Raw genomic sequence first — 14,034 nt, 5'->3', positions numbered from 1 at the left:
CACCCGGTCGGGCAGGGACTGGGCCGCGGCATAAACGGAGCTTTTTTTCTCCATTTTGAATCTGAAGAAAAAGGCACGTTATCAGCATATATTCTGATGAGTGTTTGATTAGAACTCTAATGTATAGCTGTTAGGTACCCAACCATGTGCTGAGAGGTCTTGATAAACCCTCAGGATCAGGGTCATTTAGAGTGGAGCATAAATCATTTCCCACATTTTTCTTTACGCGAGATGTAATGGAGTGCAGGGCAGGGAGCAAGATAACCTACCATTCCCATGGTTCGTTTCACTAATATTTTAAGGACATAGTTCAGATACCCACAACAAATCAGACCACTAAATGCAGAAGCCATTGCAGGATATGTTGTATTTTAATCCCTGAATGGGGAGAGAGCACAATGCACTTTAAATATAAGTAGTGTTAATACTCTGGTGTAAATGCGTGTGGGCATGTGTTTCTTTGTGTGTGTGTGTGTGTTTGTGCCTCTGTGTATGTGTGTCTTCATGTGTGTGTCAGTGTGGGAGTGGGGGAGTTTGTGTTGATTTTTTCCACAACCCAACAGTAATGGGATGGGATGTTGGTTTCCATGGCAGTGCTTCTGCAATGGCATCTTGCCGGGTTCCTTCCTCAGAACTAAACACCCTACAAAAAGAATCCTTCCACAGAAAGGTGCCACCATGGCCGGTTGTCTTCACTACAGCAAGGCAAGAGAGAGAGAGAGAGAGAGAGAGAGAGAGAGAGAGAGAGAGAGAGAGAGAGAGAGAGAGAGAGAGAGAGAGAGAGAGAGAGAGAGAGAGAGAGAGAGAGAGAGAGAGAATGTCTGTCAGTCATCAACCTCTCACAGAAGCTAATTGCACACTGCTCTACCCGTTAAAGATGGGATAAGGGTGGGGGAGTCAAACAAAGACAGGCTGAAAGATGGGGTAGTTACACAAACCTACAACACACACACACACTCACACACACACGCACACACAGGCACAGACCCCCTCCCTGTTCTCTACCCTCCCCCACATTGGGGGATGTCATTGTGTCCCTCCTCTAGCATGTGAAGGTGAGAAAATATGTGCTGCCAGTGCACTTTCAGGTTCAGGCAGCAGGAGTGTGCTTGTTCAAGAGCTCTCCAAGGTGCTGATTTAACCAACAAGCCTCTCTACAATCACAGTAGTACAGTGAAGGTAATTTGATAACTTGCCCAGAGTACCTCTATTGGCTCTAATCAGACCCGCTCCTTCGGTCTCCAATTTAGGACTAATCAGGTTCACTTCGGATAGAAATAGCTCGTCATTCCAGGTTCCAGAGGTCATAGGGGGCCTTCTGTGAGCTAGCTTCCCATGCGCTGCGCCTGTGGGGGCGCTGTGCCTGTGGGGGCGCTGTGCCTGTGGGGGCGCTGTGCCTGTGGGGGCGCTGTGCCTGTGGGGGCGCTGTGCCTGTGGGGGCAGCAGTCTCCTTGGCTCCATCTCAGTCCTGGCCCTGGAGGAGGAGAGCATGGTGGATGTGATTAGTCTCCTCCTCTCTGGCCTGGTCTGACATACTGCTGGCTTATGTGTCTGGCAGGCTGTGGCTTGTATTAGGCCATTTAGCTCACGCCGCACACACGCATGCCGCACACACACATGCCGCACACACGCATGCCGCACACACGCATGCCGCACACACGCATGCCACGCATGCCACGCACACACATCCACACATCCAAACACACAAACACGTTAACACATTAGAAAAACATACTTTATTCACAAAGGGCATAACTCGATTTGGAACAGAAATATGACAGTGTTGCCAACACAGCAAATCTGAATGTATCCATGTGCATCCAGCACTGAACAGGTCTTCTTTCTCCTCCCCAATCTCACTGCTGCACATGGAGGCTGACTGGAGAGGGGGGTAGAGAGGAAGAGAAAAAGGGAGAGGGAAGGAGAGAGAGATAGAAAGAGGAAGAGGAAGAGGGAGGGAGGGAGGGAGGGAGGGAGGGGGAGGGAGGGAGGGAGGGAGGGAGGGAGGGAGGGAGGGAGGGAGGGAGGGAGGGAGGGAGGGAGGGAGGGAGGGAGGGAGGGAGGGAGGGAGGGAAAAAATCTAACCAAAAAGGAAGAGACAACTCTTTTGACTTGACACAGCAGAAAATAAGATTAATGCTAGCCTTTCCAAACACCCGCTAAGAGAATGACCTTGGACATGCTCAAACATATTCATCCCCTCAATGTCACCATATCCTACAGCCAATCTCATTACGTCATTCAGTCATACAGACCAGAGACGCAACCGCATGAACAATTCCACTTGACCGTCATCACGGTTGAAAACACAGAAACCAAGTAAACACAGTCCTCTGGTTGGTGACGTACACCATCGCGTGTGACAGCTGCTTCTCTCCGCGTCACAAGCGTGTGCCTGTTATGTGACAGCTCTGTGGAGAAGAGAGGAGGCTGTCGACCTTTGCGTTGATTCGATAAGGAGCGAGCGTCCTGTCACATGTGCCAGTATGAAATATGACAGCTTTTCACAGCAAACCAGAAAAATAACCCACACCTCCAAATACCAGTGTCTGTGGTTGAACCGCAGGGGGAACTGGAGAACCACATGGTTCACTCACGGCCTCCAGCTGTGCCAGCAATAACAGAGACTAGGGGAGCAAGGGATGGAGGAAGGACACTCCCCCACACACACACACACACACACACATTGCCTTAACAAATATTTTGCCTTCCTAACATTTCCAGTCACACAACATACCCTGGCAACCAGATGATCCCATGGCCTCACTCTCAGGCTGACATTTACACCCAAGCTTTACTTCATCTACGTCCCAGGTACGCCTAATCTAGACATCCAGTGGAGGGAGACAGTCGAATAGGGAGTCCTGTACATGACCTCCGTTTGGAGGCCCCTAACGAGGCTCTCCCTTATAGTAGAGTCCTGGCAGCCATGCAGAAGAATGACAGGTGATCAGACAGTGGAACCGGAATTCTCCCATTTGAGTGTTGCGTCACTTTGAATCATTCTGCTAAACACAGCTTGGCAGAACTGTCAGCGAGCAGGTTTTGCAGGTATGTCTATGGTAAACCCTGCTGCTGCTGCTTGGCTTTGCAGCAAATCTGACTGTGCTTTTGTAATCATTATGGATAATTAAAGCAGCATTACACATCGACACATTAGAGTAATATGTATAAACTCCAGATGTTGTATATAGCACTCTCTCCTCTGACATGGTCTAAATTGGAGATTTATGCCAACAGGTTTTTATCATTTTGCAAACCCGTCTTAAGGATGAGCCAATTAAAAGTGGTTGTGTGAGGTTCATTACTCAATTGTTGTTTTTGTTTTGGGAGGTTTTAGCTGAAAAATGTAGGCCTAAAACAAGTCATAGTTACTGTAGACTACTTGTAGGCTAGTACATTATTTTGATTGGTTGTGTTTGTGTTTCTGTATCTGGTGCTTTGGGATTTGACAAGCAGTATTTTCCCCATGTTTACGTATGTTTTAAACCATGCAGGAACTATTCTGACCTGAAATCAAAATAGGGCCAAGGATCCAAATATAACTATACAGATTAGGTCTCTGAATAAAAAAAGAATTCACGTTTTTATCTCTATGACTGACAGAAGGCTACAAACATGCCATTACACAATAAAATGAAAATGAGGACAGGGAAAAAAATGGATTAAAAAAAAAGAAAACCTAACAATGAAACAACAGACTGAGTGAACTCATTAATGAATGCTTCCAGCACAGGGGGGAAAGCAAAGCAGTGGCACCACCAAGCCAGTCTGCCACGCTAACAGCTCTACAAATAGCGATCTATCAGAAGTACCAATGAGGGCTACAGTGAGAACATACAAACAGAGATGGAGAAGTAAATACACCACTGTCATCCAATCCAATTGAACTCCTTCTAGTTCGTGTCGACTGATTTGGGAGTTGTAGCACACATGTGCCACATGTGTTTTTCCCAAACAATACACATGCCTTTGAACAAGTCTCTCCTCTGGGGAGACCCTGCTTACAAGCATGTTTGAAATAGGTTAGCCCAAATGTTAATTCTGTATTAATGTCTCATTTGAATTGTTCTACGACTGCACAGTAAACCAGGCTACTATGCTATGGTTAAAGTATGTTTTTAGCACAGACCTCACATCTCAAATCCTTCAGTAAATCCATCTGAGGGGAGCTGTTTGATAGAGCAGTAGGGGAAAAGGCTGGATGAACACTGATACGATTGGGGATTAAAAGCGTCATTTTTTTCTGTGATGTGATTACTGCACTATTATGAGACTGGGAGGAAAGAGGAGACATCAACTTTAGTCTTACGCGCCCTCATTTGAGCGAAACATTACACACTACTACCATCAAGTGGCAGAAGTCCAAACCACATCTGTGTGTCACGTGTTCTGTAGTTTGGGATCGGCTGGGAATGCTGCCTCAATGCACCAATAAGCAAAAACACGCACCTGCAGTCGATGATGTTACCTGCAGTCGATGATGTTTAAATATGACCCCCCCCCCCCCCCCCCCCATTAGTAATCATGAAGACACTAGCTGAAGAAGGACAGTAAAGTAGGAGCTGTGGAAGGGACTTCCATCCCGCGTGTCAGTTCCTGTGTTTCACCACAGTGTGGCACTATTCTGCGTCTGCGGTTTCACATCCATCCTGTGGCTTTTACAGTAAAACGGTCTGGATTTTCGTTTGTATATGACAATTGATTTTTCACTTCAACAATTTATAGTGATAGGTATGTGTGTGTGTGTCTTTGGGGGAAATGGTGGAGGGGGGGGGGGCACTGAAACAGAGTTTGTGTTTGTGTAGATGTAACGTAGACAAAAATAAATCCCTGTCACGTGGAAGCCAATTGGTCCTCCCTCACCCCTCACCACTTCAGTCATATGGGTTGCTGGAGGGGACAGGAGAACAGTCATATGATAGTAAAACACACACACAGACCAACAGAATCATACACAGACACTAAATAGGGCGAGAAGCATTCGCAGCTGTTAGAAGAGACTGCATGGCAGTGTTATATCATTTCAGTTAAAGTTCATGTTTATGTCCCAGTCCATGTAGTCTGCACGAATTCCTTTTGCCCATGAGTAAAACTGGGATCTGGTGCAGATGGTGCTGATTCTCGGTCGCGGTTGTAGAGTTCGGAGTCGGGTGCTTTTCAGTCCAAGAAACCACAGCATTCCACAGCCAATCAAGCGATGTGCGGCCCCATGACATCATCGCCTGTGGAATGAACTGACATAATAGCAGTGTGGAAAGTGACCTGGGAAACAATCTGAAATGAAGTGCACTGGGCAGTTAATGTGGTCAGAACAATTCCAATCAGAATAGCAAGCATCAAACCAAGTTGACATTGAATCAAATGTAAACACTGGGTATGGGTCTGTGTGACCCTCGAATGCTTATTTAATGATGGTTTTTCCTTTGAGCCAAAGCACACAAGACCAGTTTTGTCAAACACATATTGAATTTGACTGAATGCACTAAGAACTCTTTTCTTGAGTAAGATGCACAAGTACAAAACGATGTCTGTCTCTTGTAGACACTCTCTCTCTTTCCTTTTCTCTCTCTCGCTCTCTCTCTCTCTGCCCATTCACAAAGTTCCTCCGTGCTGTGAGTTTATAGAGAGCACACAGTTTGGAAAGCACCCAGGCGGCCTGCTGGCTCAGCACGCATGCAAGGAGAGAGCCTGAAGTGAGCCTCACAGGAAGGCTTGTGCTCACCGTCAGAAACCCTGGAAAACCCATCAATGTCTGTGAACCTTGCAAGCATTCTCCTCAGGAAGCCCACAGCAGACCCTGCACTGTGTCACGACAGGCTCTGCACCATGAGTGATCGAATCAGCGTGAAATATGTGGTGGATGAATGCAGCACAAAGATCCTTAAAACGATTCCTGTTTTTTTCACTGTTCGGTGATACGTCTGGCCAGAGTTCATGTTGTGCACCCATCGGTCTGGTTTTGAAACATATGTCTGGCTGAGAGGGAGAGAGCTGCTAGCAATGTTTCTACTTTACGAAGTAGAGGTAGTCATTTGACACTTTGTAAGTGGGTGCAAGGCCAAGGAAAAGGGGTGGGAGGCCTTTCTGGAGAACAGACTGTAAGTAGGGGCAGCTGGGAAGGAAAGCACAGGGAATAGAGTTGGTCTCGATATGAACTTATTTTCATGTCCCCCCTTTTCCCTCTCTCACTCTTTCCCTACCACTCCCCGTTTTTTCCCCTTGTCCTTGCCAAATGTGTCATAGACAACTATGGTTTTCATAAAATATGGATTCTCTTTGGGAGTTTTCAAACTTCTCATTGGCGCAAATGGAGAGAGATGAGAGAAGATATCACGTAGAGGACAGAAAGGAAAGGGTGTGGAGATCATTAAAAGGACAAGTGGACAAGTACCAAGGAGTTACGAAAAATCTGGGTGGAGAGGGGCAGGGAGGACAGAAAGAAAGGGATCTTGAGCTGTTTCTTTGTGGGTCTGAGGCTAAAGAAAACTCTAGAAGCCTTTCAAACACAGAATCCATTCATCCATTCATGTTTAACACAGCTATGAGAAAAGTAAAATGTACAGTTGCTTTGGTAGTAATATACATGCAGCATTTATTTGTTGTATTTTTGTCCATTATGCAGAAGAATAAATATGGCTTTAGTAGTGGGACATTCTTCAATGTAACAGGATGTGATTAGACATCATTGCATTTAATATAGATATAAAACAGAAACCATGACCAAATATGACTTGAATAGGCAAACAGAAGGCACATACATAAATGTATGTGTAATAGATGTATATAAATGTATAAACAGCATTGTAAAAGTATAAAGGTATAATAGTCCAAAGAATCTCCATCATTCTCGTTCATAAACTCTGGTGCACACCACATCCCCAGCACTCATTGTCTGAAAAGCCAAAGGAAAGGGATTTAATACAGAGACACTCTGGAATGGATCTCTTACAAAGACTCTCAAACACTGTTTACTTGAAGACTTCAGAGTCCGATTGGATGACTGGATTGCATTACCAATATGAGCTCGCCATCATTGGTCAGCTCACGGGTCCAGGCAGTCTTGGGTCCCTCCCCTTTCTGCTGAGTCTGTTCACAGCTGATCTTGCGGTCTGTTTCCCACTGAGGAAAACTCTGAAGGGAGGCAAAGAGAGACAACCATGCATATCAACGACAGCTTTCCAAATGGAAAGGTCTTCCTTGGTGTCCACGAATAAGCAGGTGGCCACAGATGAGCAGGTTTTGACTTGACAGTTCTCAGCATGCTGCATGTTACAGGCCTCCTGTCTACCAGGTGGCCTCGTCTGTCCCCCACACTTGACCAGACATGGGCCCGAGGAAGAGCAGACCTCCGTATCACGACCAATAACAACTATCACATTACACAGGAATGACTTCCACATGCCACTGCAGGCTGCAAAGCCCTCCTTCCATACACTATGGCTGAGAGAAAAAAAATGCATGGAATAACATCACACTTAATGGAGAGAATGTAAACCACGTAGGTGTGCGCCCCCTGGTTCTGTGCACATTCTTGGAGGAAAATATGCATAGAATAACAGCGGACCCCAAGGGGCGGCGCATGGTGCGGATGTAGATAAGACGGTGTCGGGGGTGCTGGGTTACCGTGCAGGGGCGCCCGTCCACCGTGGTCTCACTGAAGGACTGTCCCACGGTGAAGGAGATGTGGGTGGTGCGGACACTGGTGGAGGTCTGGATGGACAGGGTCGTCTCCTGCTGACTGATCTCCACCGCGGGCCTGGAGGCTGCTGCCACCGCTATCTTCCTGAGGAACACATTCACACCTGGAGGACACCCACAGCCACACACACAGCCATTCTCCATGATGAACTGACTCGAAAAAAGCAAGTCCCGTTCCACTTGATGGAGGTCCAATATGTTGCTTGTAATTAGTGATTTACGGCCTGTATGCACTGGTTATTGACTTGTTCAGTTGTTTCATCAACCACATATTGAACCCTGGTGCAATGCTTCACCACATCGGATTCTACTGCTGTCTGGGCTGATAGAATGGCGTCCGGCACACAGAGAGACCCCGGGGGCTGTGGAGGCCCAGAGGGGGCCCATTTGAGGGCATAGTTCCGTTTACACTGGCTTTAATTACAATCGCATGAGGACCTTGCGTTAGAAGGGAGAGAAAGAAAAACAGTCTTCCACTGACTATTTGTTATCAGATTTAATGGATGTCACTGACTGGCCCTCTTTTAACCCCTCTCTTTCTTTCTTTCTTTCTTTCGTTCGTTCTTTCTAACTCTGTCTCTGTCTCTCTCCCTCTCTCTCTCTCATTCACTCTGTACTTGTGTGTGAATATGCATATTGTGAGTATCATGTGCATATGCTTATATGTCCCCTATATATTTTTATTAATTTGTTAGGGTTTACTTTGATATCCCACTGACAGTTCATCACAGAATACTGCAAATATTTTCAAAGGATGACAATTAAATACAATTTTACTGATTTACCACAAACAATTCTGTTACTCCATATTGGCAACTACCCCAGTGTGAGATTTTGTAAAAGAGACTGCCAGTCTTTGACTTTTGCAAAAACGTTTAAATGTCTATACATTTCAATCCTAAAAAGTACACAAACGAATGACAGTCAAGACTAAACTCACCCAGTGCTTTTAGAAGTTCTTCAAAATGTTCGGAGCTTTTCATTTTCCATTTTCCAGAAAAGTCTGCAAGTTTACTATCCATTTCAAGTTTTGAATCTAGTGATCGATAACAGTAAATAATAGCAATAGCAATAAATATGTTAAATCCGAATTTCACGTAAGGTCTTGCTCGTACCTAAAACTACTCTGTGCGCTCCTTCTCAAGTACCTCTTAAAATCCTCGCTCTGCGCTCTCTCTCTCTCTCTCTATCTCGCTCTTTCTCTCTGTCTTTCTCTCTCTTTCTCTCTCTTGCGCGCAGTTGATTCAATCTGATGGTTGGCGTATTTCATTCATTGGCTATTGCTGGAATCTTGGCTGAATCTGATCTGCACCTTGGGTGGAACTACACAGATTCGACATCGTCGTACTGAGCAATACCGTGCATATTATAGGCATAATTAATTTCTCACGGGACAATGAGTTATGAGTAAACGATTCAGATGTAATTTGTGGGCAGATTCATATAAATAGCTGCGATGATTATTTTAAATGATCGGTTTGTTTGTTTTTGGCCAATAAGTGCATGGCGCCAGCCAGAGGGGATCCTGTGGACCCCCTAAGAGGATTTAAGGCAAGTGAGCGAAAGGATTAGAGATGTTTGTATCTGAAACGTCCAACCTAAGGCAGAAGGTATTGGAATGTGAAATCAGATATTAGGGTTAAGCTTGAAAGGGGATAGAAAATTGGCTTAGAAGATGTCAGAAGTCTTCAGTGGGGTCAATGAGACACTTTTGATTGAATCTCTATTAAATAAGACCGTTATTTCTATAGAATATGTTTTTGGTTTACTACCAGTCAGTGAGTGATAAGTTAGGCATTTTCCCCATCAGAAAGATCAAAGACAGTCATTTAACTCACAGAGGGTGAATGTGTAGGGGAGTAAGACTACAAATGTAGGGGTAATTACTGATGCGTGGGGTAGCCTAATTAGCCCCCCTTAATACTTTTTGTCTCTCAACCATCCCCCACCCCCTTGCCAACAACATTTCAACAAGTCTAGATTAGCAGTGATACCTCTGGAAACATGATAGTGCATTCAACCAACACAAACACACGACAGTTTGCATGTAGGCCTACTTTGAACGCTAAAATGTTCTGTCATGTAGCCAATCAGAGATTTGATCAATATCATGAAGTGAATCTTAATAAAGTACACTGTATTTTCTTCTGCTTTCACCGCTGGTTGACCCCTTTCTTTTAGCAGTCCTGCAAGACTATGACGTGAAGAGGCCCAGAGGAGGAGAGAGTCACAGAGAAGAAAGGAGGACACCCTCACATGAAAGGGTGACACTGGACATCTTGTCTGTTTCTATGACAACCAGTTTAGTTTCCAGATTCTGGATTAATATGACACCTCACCTGAATACTGACTCATTTCACCGCCTATAATCGCCAGGGCAATCAGAACTGGTAACAGGTGGACAGTGGACTCAGTGTTACCTATACTGGTTCAACTCGTTGGCCTTGTCCAAGCTTCTTTCCGTGGCTTTATTTATCCTTTAATAGGATGACCTACTATTGTGGTGTTTGTGTTCTATTGTAGCAGTAAGCTATTCTATGTATTTTTTTCAAAAGTTTAACTTTCACATAAAAAAAGAAAACCGTTTTGAAACCTTTATTTTGAAACTTTCTAAATAAGTCAACCGGAAAATGGAGTGAGAGTGGCTACACCATGGGCTACACCCTAGCGGACACGTGTGTGTTAGAACACTCTTTTAGCCTACTTCTTAGCTTCCCGTCTTCATAAAAAAAATGTGTTTAACATAGGCTGCATGCTTAGCAATTAGCCGACATGGATAGTGGATAATGTTAGTTGTATTAGATGCCTTAAAATATTATTATATAGTATACATACCCGGTTGGTAAAACAACCACGTTGGGCAGGCTATAGCGTGCTACTCCATCTACAGTAGCCTACTAGGCTACTATCTGAAAAAGGAGCGTCAGTGCCCTAGTAACAGCAGTCTAGGTAAGTCGACCAAGGTAGAACATATCTGCCAAAGTGAACGGAAAAGATCATATGTTCATCAAAATGTAGTAAGACTATCGGTGCTGTTAGCTAATTGTTGTTGCCAGGGAATCAGTCTGGCCCTTTAATTTCCTTCGCTTTGGCATCAATGAAGGGTAGAGCTAACGTATTGAAATGAACCCACGATTTGGTAAATGATTCATTACCTTATAAAGCCAAGGTCTAGCTTTATTTACCCATCATTTTTGTGCTTGTACCCAACATATGATTACATACATTCAGATGATTTACGTTCGTTTGTTTAGATAGCTGCTGTACTGAATGGGATTCGACATTGTAGTAGTAGACAACATTAACCTTAACGTCTACTAGGAGAGGTCATACGTTCGCAAGTGGAAAAAGGTATCCATTGCTTTCTGTCTGATGTTCTTTACATCTATGTTTACCTCTACCAGTGTTATGGCTGGAAGAGGTGGCAGGGGTCGTGGAAGGAGCCAGCTGACCTTCAATTTGGAAGATGTGGGGATTGGAAAGGGTGAAAACCTACCCCCTACCACCTTCACGCCATCACCATTATTTCCAGTATGTTGTATTGCAAAATCTGCTCCATCCCACAAAACACATTGACACTATTTGATTGACCGCTAATGAAATTGTGACGTAAATGACATGAAATTCATTGTGATTTGCCGTGAAGTGTACCCATTACTGACCACGCTGTCTGTCTGTGCTCCAGCCCATGACTGCCCAGCCAGTGCCCTTGCAGACAGGAGAGGAGATGGATTACATGCTGGCGTTGAAGCAGGAACTAAGGGCTGCCACCAAGAACCTGCCCTTCTACATCAGGCGTGCTGCCTCCAAGAGAGGTAGCCTCCACACTCCTGTAGGGTGGAATCATATATGAAGCTCTAAACTGTGTATTTCCACCAGTAAAAGCTGCGATCCTAAAAACAAAGTTTGATGTGATGGAATTCCCCCAATGATGAGAAACTGGAAAGGATGTAAAGTATATTGTCTACTTTATTTGTTCATTTTGACTAACTTCCACCATAGATGTTGATCGCTACTCTGATAAATACCAGACGGGGGAACCTAAGGACGGCACCATTGAGTGGAATCCAGGTGAGCGGTGGTTTGCTGTGGTAGGTTTTTTTCTAATTGATTGGCTAGGGTTAAAATAGGGACAGCGGTGTATTCAAAGACAAGGACAGTCGAGAGCTCAGTTCACACTGTTGCTCCTAATCAGCACCACTCCTAGTGTACCGTTCTTTCTGCACTCTTAGTTATCAATGGAATAGTTATTCCAGGAGGGACTTTGCTTGGTTCTTCACCTAAGAGCTGGTCAAACATGCACCTGGAGATCTACCCTCATGTCGGTTTTTACTCCAACCCCAGTTGTGAGGTCAGGTTGTTTGAAATGAAAACAGACAGGACAGTTGCTATTCCGAAACAAGATTGAGCAGCAGCCCTCCCTTAAAGGGTGACATCTTTGGATTTCCAACAGATGGCGCCAGATAGCTAATCCCCTTTTGTTTGTGACGATCTGTATTGGGTCTTGTTTAATGTTTAATTATGTCACATTATCTATAGGTTATTAATCTGTAGTGCGTACAGATGTGGTTACTGAATGTATTGGTGTATGTGTTAAACATTCTGTTTGTTTTCTAGATTGGAGCAGATTGCCAAAGGAGCTTTGCATTAAAGTGAGGAAGCCTCAAATAAAAAGTGAGTGGTGTATAAACACCTAGAATGTCTTTCCCCTTCTAATGCCATGTTCGGGTACTTCCTACAAACTCTCTTTACCATGTATATATGAGCATAGAAGAATCATCTCGTGAACTGATGTTCTCATTTCTTCCAGTACCTACAGCCCAAGTTAAACGACCCAAGAAAACAGTGGCCAAGGAAGAGATTCTCACCAAGCTAGAGGTGGGATGTCAACAACACCTTTAAAGTCATAAACGGCTATTCACATTATACATATATTTGATCCATCACATAGCCATGACTGGTCTGAAATACGGTATTGTAAACAGTTTTATTTGTTGGGAAACCAAATCCTTTAGACTCTTGAAAAGAAAGAAGAGACTGCCAACTCAGAGGAAGAGGAGGATGAGGAGAAAAAGAAGACAAATGAAGAGGAGGAACAGGCAGAAGAGGAGTTTGATGAGGAGGACATAGAAGAGGTAATAACTCCTGTTGGTCATTTATCCATGCTCCCTACCTTTTCACTGCATATTTTTATGATGAAACTATTTCTTTGTTACCAACGGCATCTAAAGCTGTACTTCAGGAGAGTGGCTATTGTTTAAGTGGAAACCAAAAAATGAATGAACAAACTTAATCATAACTATGACATTTTAAATGGACTGTGGAAGTTGCAATGAGTGTCCCTTGTTGAGCAGTTTGGAGGTTTGACCAAGCCTTTCGAAATTCTAGGATACCGATTACATTATGTCTTACTTTGACAACGGAGAGGAGTTTGGAGCGGACAGCGACGACAACATGGATGAAGCCACTTATTAAACGGAACACTGGAATGGAAGCCAAACTGTCCTAAATGAGAAGACCACCCCCATTTTCAGACATCGGAGGCCAAAGTTGCTCGTCAATGACACTCTGAACAGTTGTATTTTATAATGGAGAGAATAACAGTAGTGCTATGCAATCCTTAAACGTGATAGGATGTGGAGGGTCATTGCTTTTAAACATTTTAATATAATGGGGACCACTTGTGAGAACAGTTAAGGCTGTCGTCACCGTTTCATTCAGAGTGAGCTGAAGTTGCGATGTGGCCATGTGGTTAATATTCATTTCATCCTTTTGATACTTGATTTTAATAGGTGTGCAATTGCAGTGATACTGTGACTGTATGACACGTTTTCATGTAAGTAATATTTCTCAACCAATATCTTAATTTGTTTTAAGAAAATGAAAAAAAGACAATCAGGTGTTTTAATCAAATTTTATTTATGTGGCATACTGAAGTGTGTTAGTTTACAAACATGTTGTTGAATGTAAGAAAATACATTATAAAAGACATCCTAAAATACTGTTGTGTTGACATGCTATACCAGTAGATGGCGTACTGCTCAATAGGTTTGTAATAGTGGCAACTCACGCAGTGTTTCATACTCTGAATAGCCTACTCATACACCATTCATAAAAGCTATTGACCATACAGGATGTACTGCAGCTTTCATCCAATCATGCAATCCATAAGTAATTTAAAAGTCATATAATGTCCATCCCTGGAACTTGAAAGATGAATGTATCACATTCACACTGTTTCCCACTACATTAATCTCACAAGTGTACTGGTGTCACATTTAACCGCGTCCTACTGGGAACATGGGTAATCCCTAGTAGACAAAGAGGTTTAGA

At 43.9% G+C, this 14,034-nt stretch overlaps 2 protein-coding genes across 2 annotated transcripts; one reads left to right on the top strand and one right to left on the bottom strand.

Moving 5' to 3' along the window:
- Positions 1-6,578: 6,578 nt before the first annotated feature.
- LOC124467492 (cellular retinoic acid-binding protein 2-like) lies at positions 6,579-8,937 on the bottom strand. Its single transcript, XM_047019793.1, has 4 exons — positions 8,642-8,937; positions 7,627-7,805; positions 7,018-7,134; positions 6,579-6,895 (listed from the first exon to the last, which is right to left on the bottom strand). Exons 1-4 carry the CDS (start codon positions 8,721-8,723, stop codon positions 6,845-6,847), a joined length of 429 nt encoding a protein of 142 aa, XP_046875749.1. The 5' UTR covers positions 8,724-8,937; the 3' UTR covers positions 6,579-6,844.
- Positions 8,938-10,312: 1,375 nt separating this feature from the next.
- polr3gla (RNA polymerase III subunit GL a) lies at positions 10,313-13,703 on the top strand. Its single transcript, XM_047019791.1, has 8 exons — positions 10,313-10,650; positions 11,106-11,232; positions 11,387-11,516; positions 11,704-11,772; positions 12,319-12,375; positions 12,512-12,579; positions 12,717-12,836; positions 13,090-13,703. Exons 2-8 carry the CDS (start codon positions 11,110-11,112, stop codon positions 13,174-13,176), a joined length of 654 nt encoding a protein of 217 aa, XP_046875747.1. The 5' UTR covers positions 10,313-10,650; positions 11,106-11,109; the 3' UTR covers positions 13,177-13,703.
- The last annotated feature ends 331 nt before the right edge of the window (positions 13,704-14,034 follow it).

The sequence above is a fragment of the Hypomesus transpacificus genome, chromosome 4, assembly GCF_021917145.1.
Source record: "Hypomesus transpacificus isolate Combined female chromosome 4, fHypTra1, whole genome shotgun sequence".
Classification (NCBI taxonomy): domain Eukaryota; kingdom Metazoa; phylum Chordata; class Actinopteri; order Osmeriformes; family Osmeridae; genus Hypomesus; species Hypomesus transpacificus.
Note: the sequence above shows the minus strand (reverse complement) of the source record. Positions and strands in the feature narration are given on the sequence as shown.

Bases quoted from the DNA above. Each gene is read 5' to 3' on its own strand.
- polr3gla (XM_047019791.1), top strand. From the start codon at position 11,110: ATGGCTGGAAGAGGTGGCAGGGGTCGTGGAAGGAGCCAGCTGACCTTC. The intron at 12,376-12,511 runs GTGAGTGGTGTA...CATTTCTTCCAG, and splicing joins GAGGAAGCCTCAAATAAAAA to TACCTACAGCCCAAGTTAAA. The intron at 12,580-12,716 runs GTGGGATGTCAA...CAAATCCTTTAG, and splicing joins AGATTCTCACCAAGCTAGAG to ACTCTTGAAAAGAAAGAAGA.
- LOC124467492 (XM_047019793.1), bottom strand. From the start codon at position 8,723: ATGGATAGTAAACTTGCAGACTTTTCTGGAAAATGGAAAATGAAAAGC. The intron at 7,806-8,641 runs GTGAGTTTAGTC...GGTGTCCTCCAG, and splicing joins AGAACTTCTAAAAGCACTGG to GTGTGAATGTGTTCCTCAGG. The intron at 6,896-7,017 runs GTAATGCAATCC...TTGGCTTTTCAG, and splicing joins ATGATGGCGAGCTCATATTG to ACAATGAGTGCTGGGGATGT.